This window comes from Ascidia mentula, chromosome 2 (genome assembly GCF_947561715.1).
Source record: "Ascidia mentula chromosome 2, kaAscMent1.1, whole genome shotgun sequence".
NCBI lineage: Eukaryota > Metazoa > Chordata > Ascidiacea > Phlebobranchia > Ascidiidae > Ascidia > Ascidia mentula.
This window is the reverse complement of record NC_138567.1, coordinates 14,981,666-15,000,831: the sequence shown is the minus strand read 5'-3', so window position 1 is coordinate 15,000,831 and position 19,166 is coordinate 14,981,666. Positions and strand designations below refer to the sequence as shown.

At 35.6% G+C, this 19,166-nt stretch overlaps 2 protein-coding genes across 2 annotated transcripts in view; both read left to right on the top strand.

Moving 5' to 3' along the window:
• LOC145889688 (AP-1 complex subunit beta-1-like) overlaps nt 1-4,921 on the top strand; it is a 36,103-nt gene extending 31,182 nt beyond the window's left edge. The window contains exons 20-24 of the mRNA XM_082980687.1: nt 2,625-2,751; nt 3,034-3,118; nt 3,345-3,443; nt 4,114-4,274; nt 4,349-4,921. Coding sequence (XP_082836813.1) covers nt 2,625-2,751; nt 3,034-3,118; nt 3,345-3,443; nt 4,114-4,274; nt 4,349-4,423 — 547 coding nt within the window. The 3' untranslated portion in view covers nt 4,424-4,921. The remainder of the gene's footprint in view (nt 1-2,624; nt 2,752-3,033; nt 3,119-3,344; nt 3,444-4,113; nt 4,275-4,348) is intronic.
• Nucleotides 4,922-6,124: 1,203 nt separating this feature from the next.
• On the top strand, nt 6,125-8,823 carry LOC145889491 (peroxisome assembly protein 12-like). The gene is made up of 4 exons (XM_082980453.1): nt 6,125-6,280; nt 6,577-7,049; nt 7,198-7,410; nt 7,807-8,823. Exons 1-4 carry the CDS (start codon nt 6,149-6,151, stop codon nt 7,955-7,957), a joined length of 969 nt encoding a protein of 322 aa, XP_082836579.1. The 5' UTR covers nt 6,125-6,148; the 3' UTR covers nt 7,958-8,823.
• The last annotated feature ends 10,343 nt before the right edge of the window (nt 8,824-19,166 follow it).

Here is a 19,166-nt window from a genome sequence, read left to right as displayed (position 1 = left end):
TCCATCTGGCTAATAATATACTTTGTTCCTTTCCATTGGCTGTTACCAGTTTAGCGCAACTGTGTGCAAAGCAATAATGCCTTAAGGCTGTAATGCTCCAGTCTCCAATACTTTGAACAGTGGTTTTCAAGAGATTAACATCAAAGGAGTGTTGCAAGGGTGTTGCTTTAAGTGCTTTTCACTTAATTCATTAAAAATATGTTTGCTGGAATTCTTGTGTGTGGAAATGAGAAGCTCAACCTAAAGTCATTTTTTTTTCTTTTGGTGGATTCAATGATTACATATTGTCAAAACAATACTTAATACTACTATATATGCAATTAGAGGCAGACATGAATAAAATGTTCCTGTGGCATTCCAAGTATAGCAAAATTGTAAACAACACAAATTGTTTTTTTTGTTTACCTTGAAAATTTTGGATGTATTTCAATTGACAATGTCTTGAAATGATATTATTATGTTGTGCCTGAGGCCTACAAAACCGATGAAAATCTGTTGTGCAAAGTAGGGTGTCATTATGTAAGTGATATGTCGAAAGAGGCGCACTCAATACATTATTACGGGCAATGAAGACAAACATTAAATATGATGAGGAAAGCTTGTTTTAATTAAAGGATAGCTTGTTCAGTTTTTCACTTATGCGGGAGTTGCTGAATTGCAAAATTGTGTGGTAATTTCAATCTTCCAAACACACCAGAAGCTCCAGAAGCATTATTATCTTGTGTAACGATCAGTTTATGAAAAGGGTGAGTCATATGGGTTTGGCCGCTTTATTAAGATCATATCTTAATCATTAACGTGCGCTTGTCGTTCAGTACATAACCTAAAATGGCGATCATATTTCAGCTCCGGTTACAAACAGCATGCAGCAACAATTTGTTAACTAGTAACAGGTCATGTTTTAGTAATAAACAATAATGTTTTCCAAAAAACATAAATGGTAAAAATGTGGTGTTATTTTTCACAAAATTACTTATTTAAAACAAAAACATAACACCTAAATAATAAATGTAATAAAAAAAATTATATTTGGAGATCGAGAGAAATGTTTATTATTTGATTGGAACTTTAAGTGGATCTTGGTTTAATTTTAGCTCGGCCTATGACTAAGCCACTCTAAATATTTACCGAACACCTATAAAAGTTGACCACACAGGCAATAGCTATAGGTGTGATTCAGCCACCATTCTTAATCATTTGATGATTGGTTTCAGTTGCTATTTATATCTGCAGACTTGACATATATATTTTGCTTCGCAATCACATTCATTTTTTCTTAAACTTCGGATTAATTTGCACATTTTATTTCATTTAGTAAAATTTGTCTTCTTAGTGTTTAGTAAATAAATGAGCAACTTTACTTTCTCTTTTAGATTAAAAAACATATTGCTTTGTTGAACAAATCTTTTTCACTTTCATGTATTTAGCTTTTTGTGTATTAAAGCAAAATTTACAATGTATAAACAATTTTTGGTCATTCAACACTCTATTTCGGTTTAAAACATTTTCTCCTAACACCTACACTTGATTTTTTTGGGACTTTGATGAAATGTTTTATTTAAAGAGGTGCTAATTTAGGAAGACTTGGTTTGTTGTGATAGTCATTAATTATGAACAAAAATTATTTTCTGTGTTTTTCAAAGTGGGAAAATGTTGGAGATTTGTAAAAATAGTGAATTTAAGTGGGACACATGGTTTGAATCAAACCTTACGTCATGTCAATTATTTTGTCTAGACGATTCGAGGTAATCACAATTTACACAGGGGCGTGTGATATCTAACAATCGGTCGCCTAAACTATTGTGTCATAATCATTTTACACAGTTTAATTTCGGTCGCAAAAACCTTCGAAATTCGGCTTCTCGTTGCCCTCGGGGTCCGATTTCTGTGCGCGGCACTTAATGGTGGTGACGTCACGACGTCTCGCCCGTGACGTCAGGTTGCTGCAGTAGGCATTCCTTCCGAGGAGGAGGAAATTCCTATGTTTCCAGGAAAGCGATAAATATTGCCTCGGATTTTCCGGCTTCCCTACTTTTCCCTTACGTGTGTCAAGTTCGAGCAAAATGTTGTGACATTTCTGTTTCGTAAAGTGGAGTTTTTTTGCACCTTGACTCGTTGTCATCTACTTCCACAATATGTGTATGTTTCCTATGATGAATGTTCAAAGGGATTCCTATTGCCAAGGAACATTGAAATCTGATTTTGTTTGGAAAAGAAAACGTGACGATGCTTCCGTGTAAAAACCCTATTTCGAATTACTGAGACTAGATTCACAGAAAAAGTTCGAGTCGCGCGCTCGTCAGCTTCCGCGAATTTTGTTGCCATGAAAGTCATTGACCTCGACCTAGAGAAAATAATTTAAGCGTGGTTCATTGGTTTGGATCCAACATTTAAATTAACATTTTTCAGTGACTGTCGGGTGTCACAAAGTCCGTGTTTTGAGAATCAACATTTTTGCTGTATTTGTATTTAGTCCCATTATATCGCGGAGAATAGTTGTTGCCGTTGATATTTTAAACCAAACTTTATCTGACACCCTAATGTACAGAAATTGGTTAAGAAACCTAGTGGAGTTACAGCGCATATAAGGAGTTCACAGTTGTAACCGTCGTGTTTTGTTGCAGTTTCGGTTTGGCGCCCAACATTCCACTGAATGTTCCAACTGTTCATCCCAACCAGAGTTTTGATGTTTCGCTTCCACTCAACATCGGCGGTGCTGTACAGAGAATGGAACCACCCAATAACCTACAAGTATGTATTATGTATAGATAGATGCCTTTTGTGCTGTAGAAAACACGATGGTAGTCATGATAACAAGCGCAAAACTTTGAATGTTTGGCTTCGGAAATGTTTGTACATAAAAGGTATAGAGGCGTTTTGGGAAGGCAATATTTTACTCACATGACAATTCAACCTGAAAAAATTGTGAAAGAATTTTTTAGAGTTTTGTATCCTATTATTTTTTATATGCAGTGTCATTACTTGAAGCGATATGTTGTAAAACAAATCTTTTCATCATAAATGTTCACACAGGTGGCGATCAAGAACAACATAGACGTGTTTTACTTTTCCACGCTTATACCAGTCCACGTTCTTTTCCAAGAGAACGGAGAAATGGGTAAGAAGATTATTTTGAAAAGTTTCTTTCTTAAAAATGTCCTTTTTTGTGATCAAACGCCTCTTGTGGTGGAAAAATACCAATCGTTGTAACCACAGAACGCGAAAATAACTTTCTGAAACCGGTCACTGATTTTACTTCGTTTTGTGTCTAAATAGTTTAAATTAATGGACGTCATTGTTGTTTCATAAAATTTTAGCGGGAAAATTACGGACTTTTTATTTAGACCGCAAAGTCTTCCTCTCCACGTGGAAGGACATCCCCTCAACAAACGAAAAATCCTTCACACTTGACGGCTTGGGAAGTCTCCCAAATGTCTCCACAGGTACTATACTTTATTACTAACTAAATACAGAACCGAAATAAATGCTCACAAATTCGTTTGTTTTGTAATGGCAGTTACTCAATGAAATCTATGTGAAGAAAATTGTAATAGAAAAGCCAAATCTAATCTGCTGTTAATCATGTTACCTCGAATAGACATATCGAAACTTTACTAGGTTTATCATCAGTACTATAATGGGCTTCATGCAGCAAAATTGTGACTTTGGCTTCTGATATCACACTACCCTATGTACACCTGTGGTGCATGAAAATGTAACTATACAAACACACTTTACTCCACGACAATTTGACGTATTTATCAGGGCTAAATCCGAATACCTGCAGCAGAAATTTACGTATTGGTCGTAAAAATTACACGCAGCACCGTTTGTGTTTTCACTGTAGCGACATACTTCTTTCTAATGTCGTTTTTATTCGTTCACTAAAGTTTCAAGCGTTTCCTTCGTATAATCCCATTTTTGGTGAATAAATCACAATGCTAATGCGCCATTCCAAACACCATTGTTTAAATTGATTTCAACACAAAATGTAAGATTTGCGGACAGTATACGAATTCGGCCCGGTGAATCCCTATTATTCACCAATAAGACTTTTCGCCGAATGCAGGACAACATTAAAAAGTTTTGATCGTAATTTTGATTTTTATACAGATTCAGTGATTGAAAAACTTCGTCAAAACAACGTTTTCATGATCGCCAAACGCACAGTGGAAGGTAAGGACATGGTTTACATGTCCCTGCTACTACCACGAGAAATGTGGGTGCTCATGGAAATCAAAGTAACGCCGGGAAGTCCATTCAACAGCTACAACGTATGTTTATTACCATTAAAAGCTAAAAGCAATGATTATTTAGATGTTTTTTTCATTGACATGTTTTATTGCAGATCGCATACAAATGCCGACAAGTAGTGGTTTTGCCGATGACTCACACTAGCATTGATGCCATCCTTCGAAACTAAGCCACGTCATCAGCAACTTTTGTGACGTCATTGTGCTGTTGCCAATAAGTTTGTTGAAAATATTGTAAATCGTTTCTAGTAGGCAGAAGGTCCACCAATATACGATAATTTTTGAAGGATGTTTTTAAAAAATCCTCCAACAGTGCGCTTATTTAGTTGATTGAACTGACGATCTTTGTGCAAAAAAACTGACCCGCTATTATTCCACCATACATAGATGTGCATATAGTTACTTACACATAATAGAGTCAAATCGTCGACGTCATCATTTTCAAAGATTCCGCATAAATTTTGTGGTAAAACCTGCGACGAAATATCGTTACCTGCGTATCTGTATCTCATGTGTAAAGTGTGTAGTGTGTCACATCAATCATGAACCACCAAATTTTGTGACCCAAATCTGCTCTTTTCTGTCATCTAGCGGTCCAGTGTGCGGGTAAAGTTTGCCGCTGGGTCGTGCAATATAGCAAACTCGCCTATTTAAACAATAAATATTTACCAGCAATTGTATTTGATCGATTTGTGAAGTTAAGGTATTAAATATAAAATATCAGGTGGCAGAAACTCAAGGGTGAAGGCCAGTATTTCATTGAATAGTTTTAAAGGCTTAATATGGGATTTAAAACCAGAAATCTGGCTTTGGGGATCATCTACAAAAATACACCAACAGATTTTGATTTCCATAAACTCGTAAGATTTAGTTTTCTGCAAAATTAAATCACTTTTTTCGCTCCTTTTGACCAAATAACCTAATACCACCAGGAAAGCAGCTTAAGTCATTTTCTTGCAACAAATTTTTGCCTGATTCAATACACGAGTGATGGCCGTTCATGAAATTACCTATGAGCGTAGCATACACTTTCGTGATTTATTGTGGACAACACGCCTGTTTTTTGCCAGGACTAGTTTTTAACTAAATTTCAGGACTTTTTTTGAAGGTCATATTAAATTTTGTATGTGGAACACAGCCGGAAATACCTTAGTTTTCAAGCAATAAATGCTGTTCGTGGGCTTCCTAAACTTATATGGGTCTGTCAATGCACAATAGACGAACTCGTGCAAAAAGGCTATTTTGTGACATGCCGCGGAACGTTGTAAATAGGATTAAAAAAAGTCATTCCTACCGGCGAAACTTCATCACATGTAATAGGTACAATAATCCAAGATCGCCAAACGATTATAGCACGCGGAAAAGGCGTGGTATTATCTTCATTTCTGTTCCACTGCTGTTAAAACACATCAAAATATTTGTATTAATCTCATTCGTTGACTGAAGACGCCACTGTGCGAGACATAAAACACGTCATTTGTCTTTTTTCCAAAACTATTTGGAACACAAACTGTTGCTTCTGCTGGATCATTTTTCGAACAGTTTCAACCCACATTGGAGAACAATTTTCTTTGACATCAGAGATTTATTGATTGGTTTGGAGTGATTAAGGCTAATTGGAGAAAGGAAAAAGCATAGCTCAGGCTATTTCTACATACCAGAACGATTTAAACAACGTTTCAAAAAGTAAAAAATCAGAATTTGGCCATAGAGGGGGATATTTTTTACCTTGATCAAAAATGAACAAGGTGCAAGACCTTCTTGATTTCTATCAAAATGATGAAATCAAGCAAAATAAACCTTTGAGCAGCGAAGCGTAAAACGATTTGCACGCATGATCAAGCACCAAACTTTTCGGCTAAAAATTGGACTTGAGTTGTTTTAATTTAACTAACATGGGTGATGTACCCGAAGCCCTCTCCACTGCTCTCACATCACAAAAAGAAGGCCTTCCCTCGATATTTGAAGTCAAGGCCCAGGATAGTCTCGACGCCACAGTTAAACCGGCTTTAAAGCATATTGTAAAGGTGAAACAATCATATCTAAATTGAACATAAGCATAAGTTCAAGAAAGTTTATTATTTGTGCGGAAGATTTTTTTTCGACCATCGTTAATTGCGGGGACGGTTGCAACGTTTTTTTTATGTTAATGCATCAGCCAATTTTTATTGCCTTGATTTTCGGTAAATTTTTACAAAAGTATGTGAAGAAAATCTGGATGATAAAAGTTTACAACATAAAAGTGTCTGTAGCTTTGTTAATAATTAACTGCCAATATGAGGCTTTTTAATATGAGATCCTAATGTATTGATACATTTTATAGATTTTGGCACAAAATGCACCTGAAAAATGTGGGTGGATTTTCAGATGGTATGATGAATTGTACACCATCACAGTACTGGCTGTGCAACATCATTTTCTCAATTCTCATCAGGCTTCATTTTCTGAGTATTATTATGATTTACAACGTAAACCAGCTGACAATGGACTATTAGATAAAAAGCAAGTGCTGAAATCTTTGATAGCCCTCGCTATTTTTCCATACTTTCTTGAAAAACTTGAACAAAAGTTTAAAGACATAAAAGAGGAATGTGAACTTGGCCAAAGCCGAGACATTTCAAAGTTGAAAAAACTTTTTTACCACATTTACCCTTACGTGCATATGTTTTGGAATGGAGTGATTCTGTACTATAATCTGATGTTTGCGATCAAGACATCAAAGTACCACACTCCTATATACCACATGACAAACCTGCAACTGGTGATTGTGGATCCTTTCAATGAAACAACAGTAAGGTAAATATCTCAAAGAACTGTTAATGTAATGGGTCGATATGTACTTTGAATTTGAACAGAATTAATAATTGTGATTTGTAATGCTGACATATTGTGTGAAGTGACTGACTTAATGGTTACACAACAAGACAAACATTTAATGTTACAGGTCTGGGTTTTCTGGTGTGGTGACAAAATTGTTTACTGGTTCAATTCATCTGGCTGTGTTTCTAATACAGTTCATGGAGAATTGGTTTAGTGCAGCAAATGTTGATGTTGTGAAACACTCGACCCAACTTCCAATTCCAAAGCCATCAGCACTGCAGCTGAACAAAACCAAAATTGATGTTCCAGCAAAAGGAATTTGCCCTGTTTGTAATCAGTGAGTACCATGTAAATCTGTGTCTATGTATGAATATTATATTAGTGTTTCATGCTATCATATCAAAACAGATGTAGTTGCCAAGTGTAAGGGCCTGTACAGTGGGGCGATCCTGTCCTGTTATGCGATAGCATGAAACACTTTTGTGTTGTGGTGGTGGAGACCCCCCAATGTAAATGTGAAGGTGTCCTTGCAAGTTGTGCATTTGCGTACCAGAAAAAATAAGCTGTTCCAGCTTTTGGCAGCTATGTCAACCTTCATTATATTAGCTGACAAGTTTTATTTTTTTAAGTTTCTGTGTTGTGAATAGTGTTTTACAATTTCTTTTTGTCAGCAATTGCTGTTTCAACAAGCCAAGTGGCTTTAAAAAAATAACTCAACCTTCAAATTTTGCAGAAAACTACGCAATGAAGCAGTTTTGATGACGTCAGGCTACGTATTTTGTTATGTTTGCATCTACCGATACGTTAAAGCCCAACAGGAGTGTCCAGTCACTGGCTACGACTCCAGTGTGTCTCACATTATCAGAATCTTTTCTCCATCATGAATAAGAAAGCTTATTTGCGCCTTATCTATCTATGCAATTAAATAAATTCACACCCAGTGCTTGTTAGATGTGCAAACAATTCAGAATCAAGAGGCAAAAAATGGTGCAATTTAATTACCCATGAAGAGTTAAGTCATTTTCAAGGTGAAATCTCTTTTTCTCGCCAAGAACCCCTTCATTTAATTCAAATTACATTTTCTGTTACACAATGTCACAGTTGATGTTACAAAAAACAGAAATTCTGTTGATTTTTGATAATAAAACATCGCACTGGCGCTGATCGTCTGCCATTCTATGCAAGTATCAATAACACAAAACCAAGAAAATGTTGCTAAAAGATAGTTCAAAAAAGCAAGTTCAAAGTTACAACAACACTGATTCTTTGTTGTCCTACTGCTGTGACCTTGCTGTAACTCGACGCAAATTGTTTTCATTTCTTGCAATGAATCCTTTCCGTCTCTCTTCAGTTATGTCTGTTGATGACCTCCAAGCTTCAATAGCTCTTTTATAAAAATCCACGCTTTCATGCAGTCGACTTGTTTCCTCACAAGCGGAACCCAAGTTGTGCAACAAAAGTCCAAACATTCCATACTTTGCTGAGTTTTCCCCAAACTCTTTCCTCATGAGTTCAAGTCCACAGTTAATGGTTGTTTTTTGAGAGGAATAATCTTTGATTAAACCTTGGGTATATTCAATGCCGTGCAAGCACGAAACTTGACATAAACATGAGATTTCCTTTTTCATGTTATCCGCATTTTCTATTTTAAGTCTCATCTTTTTCATTAGTGGGATCACATGATCACCAACAATTCGTTTGTTTTTAAGTTTTTGAAAAAAAATTGACGTTTTCAGCAAATCATCGCTTGTAAGAACCAGACACTTCACACATTCCTTTACACCATCCGCTGTTTTTTTTCCATCAAAATGTTTTGCGTAACGTTCCGATGAAAGATCATAAAATAAAATCGATTCCAAACAATTTCCCTGATTTCTCTTTGCATCTCCGGTTGCTTTCAATTCCTCTGCAGTTGCCCTGAAACCTTCAAGGGATTTTGAAAGTTGGTTTCTTGTTTCATTTGCTTCAGAATATTTACGCATTTTCAACAAATCCGCATAATTTTGTACAAGTGAGGTTAGATAGATGATTTCATCTGAAATAGAAACAATTCAATTTAACAACCCAAAACAACTAAATATACAACATGAAAGACAGTTTGCTACTATGTGTCTTGACATTGCATTTATACCTCAGATTTTGGCAGGGCACTAATACGCAATGACGAATAAATTGAAAAAAAATCCTGGGCTAATATGGGTAATTTTTCCCTTTTTTGGAAAATATCAGTGTTTGCAGTTGAGCAAGTCATTTAATAGGTGCAGTAATGTAAACAATCTCCAACATCACGTTTTTTCACATAAAAAAATGTAACTCCAGTGTATGTAAAGAACTTGTATCAGTATAACACAATTTCACTATAGTAAGCTCTCCACTCAGCTTTGACTCAACTAGCCTTACTAAAAACTATTAACCAAAAATTACCTGACTGGTGCTCTTTGCCATGTATGATGTTCTCTGCATCTTTTGATTCATCACTTGATGTTTGGCTGTGAGTGACATCACAAGTGGTGGAAGGAAGCTCTTTAAAACAAAAAGTTACATTGCTTTTGGTTGTCCAGCACAAAGGAAAGGGCCAAAGACGAGAAGTATGAAATAGGAGAAAAAATATTGTATCAGATATCAGTATTGCGTTAAAAATTGTAAGCTTCCCTTGATTGCAAAAATGTAACAATACTGGTATGAAAATCCAGTAGAGAACCTACAATAAAAATAGTGGTGTTCAGATCTGGTCAGGACAATAAAACGGACTTTAAAACTAAATTATTAATTATATAAAATATGTGAACTTGCGAAGTGCTGTCGCTTGGAAACGATCCATCAAACAAACTTTACTAATGACATTTATACAATGGAATGCAGCTGCACTAGGATTTTTGTTTAAACATACCTGTTTCTTGCGGTAAACTTTGTGCAAAATTTTGTGGTTGTTCAAGATCTTTGGCGGTACAGGATAATAAATCGTCAGTTGATGGGATGTTGCTTGATACATTCATCTCTAAAAATACTTCTACTTAAAAGAATAACAACTATTTGTGGCAAACCATTGTAGAAAGAAACGTTGAGGTCAATAACTTGTATGGTTGTGATCTTAACAAATGTACTAGGATTTCCTAACATACACAAAAATTAGCAACAAAAAGTCTATCATTCATTTTCATTCTGAATACTGAAAATATTCCATGAGAGAGTTATGAAGTACATATTGATTTACTATTTTTAACTAAAATCCAATAATAATCTCACTGACTTAACATTGATTCAATATTCCGTAAGTTGTTTTCACTTCCTTCGATCCATTCCTTCCTTTCCTCTTCACTTATGTCTGTTGCGATTCTTTTAGCCTGTATTGCTCTTTCATAAAAATCCACGCTTTCATCCAGTCTATTTGTTTCCTCACAAACAGAACCATAGTTGTGTAGAAAACGTCCTACTACTTGATATTTTGCTGAATTTTCTCCAAACTGGTTCCTCATTATTTCAAGCCCAAGTTTAATTGTTGTCTCACTCGATGAATAATCTTCGATCAAACGTTCACTCCATTCAATCCAGCCCAAACACGAAGCTTGACATAAACATGAAAACTCCTCTTCAACAAATTTTACATTTTGTATTGTCAGTCTCATCTTTTTCATGCGTGGTATCACATGATCACAAACTATTCTTTTGTTTCTCAGTTTTAAAAACAAATCTGTTGTTTGCAGCATATCTTGGCCCACAAGTTTAAGACCCCAGACACAATCCCTTACACCCCATGCTCCTTTTTTTCCATTGGAATGCCTTTGGTAAAGTTCCGAAGAAAGATCAAAAAATAAAATCGATTTAAACCAATTTCCCTCTTTCCTGTTTTCGTCACCAGTTGTTTTCAAATCTTTTGCAGTTGCTTTTAAACCACCAAGTGACCTTGAAAGTTGGTTTCTTGTTTTATTTGCTTCAACAAATTTTCGTTTTTGCAACAAAGCCACATAATTTTGCATAAGTGAAGGCAGATTGATGTTTTCATCTGAAAAGGAAACAATTGACATAAAAATTACATTCCAAAACCTAAAAGGACACAAATCTCCTTAAAAAGACATTTGCAAATATTTTTCCTGATATTCTTGGGGTATGCGACCAAAACACCAAAACTTCTGGTAGATGTGATTATAATTGTTGGTGCATCCAACAAGAGTTGAACATTAGTTTACCAGGTCAATAAATTTGTTATTTAGGATGAAACTGCAAATACACATAGACATTTTCCCTAAACGATATGTAAAAACTTTTCTTTTGTTGTGGTGGGAAAATTTATTGCAAAAGCTTATGTGAATAAATAAAAGCACTGCATACATTGGCATTTACTACAATATGACAAGCAGTTACCATCTGCTGGTTTCATGTTAATCACAATGCTGTCTTTTTACCATTACACCTTGTAATTGACAGTTATTGTTATAAAGCTAGGATTTGTGTATTCAATTCAGGACCAATTAAAAAAATCGGGATTCGAATAACTGTCGACAAAACTCCAGGATTTCCCAGGTTACAGGTTTTCGATAAGAAACACAATGCACCCTTTGGTAAAAAATGTAGTCAAGACTTTGCTAAAAACAAACTGTATTTGCTCAACCAAACTTTCCATTAAAATGTTTGTTGTTTCAATAATGGAGATAATTTAAAAACATCATTGTATGGCCATGCAATGCCGATGACAATTTTGCATCATTTTACCCAACAAAAAGCAGGACAAGAGTATAAAACAAAACATACCTGTTTCCTGTAATGAACTTTGTGCGAGATTTGATGTTGGTTGTGCTTGCACATCCAATTTTTCACTTAGTGGGATGTTTCTTTTTCCAGTCCGCTCTAGAAACATTGTTCAATTTCAGAGAGCTTTCTTAATCATCCCTATTTATGTTTCAGCTATTTTTTAAGGGCTTAAAAACAAAAAAAAAACATTTCTGGTATTGAATAATTGTATTGTATTCAAATAAATACATAGTTTAGGAGCCAGGCAGATGTTTGCACTACGGTCTATAACAAACGCCTATTTATAAAAATAGTTTTCAATTCATTGTTATGCAAAAACACTCAACCATGGAAAAATATGATTATATGACTGGATATAAAAAATGGAAAATTAGTTATTCCAAATATTTTTACTGACTTAACATTGCTTGAACATTCCGAAAGCTGTGTTCACTCAAATCAATTACTTTCTGTCTTTCCTCTTCAGTTATGTCTGTTGCAATTTTGGTAGCGTGAATTGCTTGTTTAAAAACATCCGAGCTTTCATTTAGTCGATTTGTTTCCTCATAAACAGAACCAAGGTTGTTTAACAAACGTCCAAACATTCCATGCTTTACTGAGTTTTCACCGAGCTGTTTCCTCAAAATTTCGAGTCCATGTGTAATTGTTGTTTCTCTGGATGAATAATCACCAATTAAACCATAAGTCCATTCAATCTGGAGCAAACACCAAACTTGACGTAAACATGAAACTTCCTCTTTAATGTTTTCTGCATTTTGAATTTCGAGTCTCATCTTGTCCATGAGTGAGATCACATGGTCACCAATTATTCGTTTGTTTTCAAGTTTTTCAACAAGATCAGATGTTTTCATTAAATCTTCGCATGATGGTGGCAGAGATTTCATGCAATCCCTGATACCCTTGACTACTTTTCTTCTATTGGGGCACTTTTGATAAAGTTCTGATGAAAGATCGTAAAATAAAATCGATTCCATACAATCTCCCTCTTTACGCCTTTCATCTCCGGTGGTTTTCAAATCCTCTGCAGTTGCCCCAAGATCTTCAAGTGACCTTGAAAGTTGGTGTCTTGCTACATTTGCTTCAGAAAATTTTCGTTTCCTCAACAAATCCACATACTTTACTATTAGTAAAGTGGGCTCGATGTTTCCAACTGTAACAGTAATAATTAAATTTCCAGCATAAATCTCCTAAAAAACGTTTTTAAGGTTTACATTGACTTCCAAGATGATGAATTAAACTTACGGTAAATTGTATTAGAAAGAAATAAAAAAAATTTGAGTTTAGGTCCATTTGGAGTTGCTAACCAACAATTACATGATGTGTTTTCTGCGTTAAGCCTGGTTTATTACTTGTATTGTGCTTTACAAGGCATTTATTTCTCGAGCTTTTTGGTGAACGCAAATGCATTTGATTACAAGATAGTAATAGAACTGTTGGTATCATAGGTGGATGCAAGCTTCCTAAAACCTTGAGTTGGTTCAAATTGACCAGCACAATGATTTTAGGCAACAGATTTTCTGCTAAAGGCCGCATCTCTGTATTTCTATGGAAAAGAGTTTCTTGGTTGGGAAATGCCCTTCTCGAACTCTGTCCTGCGTAGCAGAGTTAATTGTGTATAACAATGCAATGGGTCATGCATGGGTGCCAGTGTTTTGGTTGAATGAGCGCAGATGAACAGGCTGCTGCCAGGGCGATTTTCAGCGGGTTTGGGGCAGTTTTACTATGGTTTTCAGGGTCATTAGTCAGGCAGTAAATTGGCAGAGGGTGCTGTTGAACATGTAGCTGAAAAACTACCAACATATTGAAGTGGATTTTGTGGAAAAATGAATCACAGAAAGTATGGTCAATTTGTGATTTTCTGTTAGTCCCGACCCTTGTCTAGGAATTCTGGTCAAAATTATATTCGAGATAACTACTTTAACTGCTCCCCCAGGGGCATTTTGACCCCCTGTTGGCCATTATTTTTGCCAAAAAAAGTGTAGGTTTGTTTTGTGAAAAAATGAATCACAGAAAGTACCCTCCATTTGCAACAAAGTTAAGTCACTAACCCTCCTCTACACATACATTCAGAATTAGATGTCTCATAACTGTTTATGGCCCCCCTCCCAGGGCTGTTTGTACCCCCCCTAGGACTGGCAGTTTGGCGGTAAGCCTTTGCAAAACCCCCCCATGTGCTGTCTTAATGCAGCTGCAATCAATTTTTTTCTGTTAAGCAATAGTAGTCCCCCTTCGTGAGTCATCAGACCCAAAAATTGTTTTTGCCAAACAAGAGAAACTGTCACCAGGTACATGAAGGCGAATGACCTCTAAAGCTCAATTTTCAAGATTTAATTGTGAGATACGGCCTAAATGTCATTTAAATGGACCCATAAGGTTGTATACATTAGTTGCAATACCAAACCTAAAATGCTGGGTGCATAATTTTAAACCAACACAGGCATGAATGTTTGTTTTTGACAGCCATCATGTAAAGGTAATCAACAAGCATATTTCACCTGCAGTGTCACTTTCATCGTGCTGGCTTGCAACATTCCTCAAACCTTCATAGGAGCAGGAGTCTACAGTTCAGAAAAAGTCAAACACAAACATTTCATAACATAGATTTCTAAGTTTAAACAATAAGGAAGGGTGCAAAAACTACTATGTTCACTTATTTCTTATGCAAATTAACCAACACAGTTGTGTGTTTCAGAGCTGGTCCGAGGAAATGCAGGCCTGATTAGAAAAAAAAGAATGCGAGGCCTGTATTTCACCAATAAAAGACTAAGTACAAAAAGCAAAATGTAGAGAATTGTTTGTTTGTGGGTTTCATGGTAATGTGCGCAGCCCCCCAAAGCATATGGCCTGATTTGGTCAAATGTGCCCTGTTACAGCGAGAACTTAATTTGTACCGCTTGAATAAATCAGGTACACGTTTAACCAACAACGTACTTCGCATTCATCCACGCATGTGCACGCTTTTAGGACGACATGTTTTGCTAAGTGGTATTAATACTTTTTTGTAGTGAACTGTAGACAGGGTTAGTGTTTCAGCTAGGTCTCATCAGTGCAGTTATGGTGTGACTTTCAACAATCTTGTCAGTTAAATAGTGAAGCAAGACTTGTATAGTCACCACAAAGTGGAAGTCTTTACTTGGTCGTTTGACCGGCTAGATCATCCATAGTTACACCAAGCTGCACTGATGAGACCTTGTAAGTCAAACTATCCTTTTTTGTTTGCGCTAGTTTCTTTGTGTTTTTTTTGTAGGGCACCTCCAAAGTACCCTAATACATTTAGAAACAAAAAAAAACCTATTAAGTTAGTTCGCTGAAACCGCTTTCGAATTGGCTTTGGCTGTAATGCGTAACGCTTTTTCCGATAGTGGCGGAAAGCAGGTAAGAAACATACCACGAACTTGCTTTAAACATCCATGAAATAGGCCTCTTCATTTTGCTACTTTGCATTTCAACTGTTTACTTTTTTGTTGTTGACATACCTTTTTTGTTCACTTGAATTTGTGCAAGATTTGATGTGTGTGGCGCTTGCGCATTGATGGTGATTTTCGACAATAACTCTTCAGTTGATGGGATTTTGCTGCTGGTCAGCCCTAAACATACCATTTGTAACAAGGTAACCTGTACTTGCTTATCGGTGGACAGACAAACAAATGCTTGGCAGCCTATTAAAGTATAAATGATAAAAATGCAATTACTTAAAAAGTTAGGAGTCCTAAGATATTATAGACAAATATTAGCAACAAAAACTTTGTTTTTACTTGGAAAGTGTTTTTAACCTTGCTATTTAATTTTATATATTTTTTGCCTAATATAGAACACTGATGCACAAAAATAGTGAGTTTGAAAAGTGATTTTGTGAAATAATAATTGAGTAATTTTAACTAAAATATACAAATAATCTCACTGACTTAACATTGATTCAATATTTCGTAAGTTGTTTTCACTTCCTTTAATCCATCCGTTTCTTTCCTCTTCAGTTATGTCTGTTGCGGTTCTTTTAGCCTGTATTGCTCTTTTATAAAAATCCAAACTTTCATTCAGTCGATTTGTTTCCTCGCAAACAACCCCGTAGTCGTGCAACAAACGTCCATACACGTCATACTTTGCCAAATTTTCTCTGAACTGCTTCTTCATCATTTCAAGTCCCAATCTAATTGTTGTTTCACTAGACGAATAATCACTGACAAAACCATGACTCGATTCAATGCTATGCAAACATGAAACTTGACATAAACATGATCTTTCTGTTTCAACGTTTTCCACTTTTTGCATTTTTAGTCTCATTTTTTCCATGAGTGGAATTACATGATCACGAATTATTCTTTTGTTTTCAAGTTTTTTGAATAAACCCCATGTTTTCAGTAAACCTAAGTTGGAATTTTTTATTCCCGCCACACAACGCTGCACACCCTCCACTATTTCTCTGCCATTTGAATATTTTTCATAGATTTCTGATGCAACATCGTAAAACAAAATCGATTCCAAACACTTTCCCTCCTTCCTATTTACATCTGCTGTTGTCTCCAAATCTCGAGCAGTTGCCCCTAGGCCTTCAAGGGATGTTGAAAGTTGATTTCTCGTTTCATTAGCATCATTATATTTTTTTCTTCTTATCAAATCCACATAATCTGATAAAAAAAACAAGTAAACTCTACAGATAGTAATGGTTTATTGAAACAAACCTTTCATTTTTGTAGATAAAATTTGGTGCCTACTACCAGCTGAACATTGAAGTGTAGCTTCGGTTAACATAGAAGACTGTTGGTGCTTGTCTGCATTATAAATAAATTTTACAATACATTCATAAGGCCAGGTTAGATAAAGATTTACCTTGTGGTTCATATTTTATTTTCCACAACTGACTTAAAGGCATGCAGGGATTAAAGTTGGTTGGGGGAGGATAAAATTCCTTCAACTTTCTCACAGCATTTTCCACTTGTTGTTCGATCACAGACGAACTTTCCTGGTCGAGAATGTGCTGCAGTTTCCCACTGATTTCAGCCATCGTTGGTCGTGCGGATGGATTTTGATTCCAACACTGCTTCATCATTTGGTCGAGCTCATCGACAATTGCTCTATCATGATGGTCAAGAGATTTCTTCCATTTATCTATGTCTTGACAATCCGGCCTATATCCTTTTTTGACAGCATCAATTATTGCCTGTTCCTCGGTGCGTTGTAATGGGTAAGGCAGTTTACGAGCAAGGACAATGTAAATGACTATGCCAAATGAAAACACATCAATATCCTTCAATGGTGCCATTGTAGGGTTTTCCAATTTCTCAGGCGAAGCATAACACCATGTATACTGTGGCTTTTCCTTCTTGCTTTTTTCTGTTGTCAATGAACCACTAGTAGTTGCAAGTTCAGCACTTCCAAAGTCACACAGTTTGGCAATCAACAAATATGTAATAAGGATGTTTTCCAGTTTGACATCTCCGTGAATCATACATTTGTGTGGTAAGTTGTGACAGTAAGCAAGTGCCTTTGCAATGTTTAACAACAACTTGATTCGCAAAAGAATCCCAAGTGGAATTTTTCTTCTGTCCAAAAGAAGACAATTGATGTCTCCAAACTCGCAATACTCCATCACTATGCCAACAGCGAAATCTAATTCTACCCAACCAAGCACTTGCACAATGTTTTCATGCCGGGCTTTCCATAGATGGTTCATTTCTTCATTAACCCTACGTAAGTGATTTTCATTAAACTTATATATACACAATTAACTCAACAAAAGTTTTGCAAAACATATCAAAATGCAAAAAATGTAGATTTTGTACTAAATAACTTAAATTAGAAAAAGCAATGCACTAATTCAAAGCTTCTCACCAAAGGAACATGGAAAGTAGTGTGCATAAAATTCGTCAGGGATTTGCATTGGTTGATTACAAAAGAGAAATGGCGTATTATTGTATCAAAATATCAACTATCAAAGGGGTCTCTATTTGATATATCTCCTCAATTGTCAATCCCCTAATATTTCATAATTTTGTGTGCCTTTTTTCTGAAAGTTTGGCTTTAAGCACTTGTTATAGCCTGGTAACTCTGTTCCAGCTTCAGTGGTTCCAAATAGTTGTTGATCCAAGTGTTTTTAAGGTTTCGAAACAAACATTGCAACAAAAAAACTTACATTTTCACCAGCAGTTGTTGGTTGTGCCGGCCACCAGTAACTCTGTACAGTTTAACTGCTACATTTTTATTCCAGACTCTGTGACGTCCAAACCAAACTTCTGCAAAGCCCCCTTTTCCAGCTTCATGTTTTCCGTTGTCCGAATCGAATAGAAGATCATCAGCGTCCAGTTTTGGAAACTATTTAAATACGAACAATATTTATCGCAGGATTGTTCTCAAATCTCAAACTAGAGATTTGAGTGCACACAATGGTTAAATATGAAAAGTTTTCAAAACAGATGTTTTACAATGCAGTACAAAGGAGAATTTCTTTGACATCCAATTCTTTTTACATAGACTGCTTTTAACCATAACTAAATGGCAGTCATTTATTACATCAGCATTTTTAAAGTTGCTTGAAAACAATAATTATTTTATTTATTTCCAAAACTGAAAGTATTTACAAGTTACATAACCACAAGTGAATAAGCTAACCCTTTAAACATTACAATAGTAAATATAAACCTGAACTGGCTTGAAAGATTCATTAACAGTCATGCCAACATTTTCTTCTGTCTGTTCTTGCATTTTTTGGGAATCCATAGTTTTTAATTTTAGCTGATTTGTTTTAGCTGATCCTATAACTGCAAAGATTAAAGTCTCTGCAACTTATTTTAGTTTACAGCTGATTATTTTATACATAAACACATTTTAATGCAAAAGGCTAATGAGTGTATCTGCATATTTTTCAAAAGAACAAAAAAATTGGTCAAAGAATGTTAAATTTATAAGTTGCCCCTGAAATAAAATATTCAAAATTGACAGCTAGTAGTGTTTGCAAATCTTGCTAAGAATATGTAATAAGTGAAAAGTTAGTTAGGTTTGAGATTATATATTTTTGACCATAAATTACATTAGGATGACCACATTTACAACACAATTGGTTTGCTTTTGATGCGCGTGCCCAGATAAGCCACTTCACTAAAATGCACCTATGGAGGTTTGTTAATGTAACACCGACAATTTAGCAGCATAGGGATTTAGTTAACAAAATTTGTAAACCTCAATTAACATTTGTTGCCCACTGATATTACTAGAGAGACTTTTTAAACAAAACCTACTGAACACATATCCAACTACTTTTCTATTATGCTAAATGCGATTTGTTTGCCTTGTGTCAAATAGCTTTACAGCCAAACCCAGGAAATAGGCACACAGCTAGCACTGCTCTCT

Bases quoted from the DNA above. Each gene is read 5' to 3' on its own strand.
- LOC145889491 (XM_082980453.1), top strand. From the start codon at position 6,149: ATGGGTGATGTACCCGAAGCCCTCTCCACTGCTCTCACATCACAAAAA. The intron at 6,281-6,576 runs GTGAAACAATCA...TACATTTTATAG, and splicing joins CTTTAAAGCATATTGTAAAG to ATTTTGGCACAAAATGCACC. The intron at 7,411-7,806 runs GTGAGTACCATG...CAAATTTTGCAG, and splicing joins ATTTGCCCTGTTTGTAATCA to AAAACTACGCAATGAAGCAG.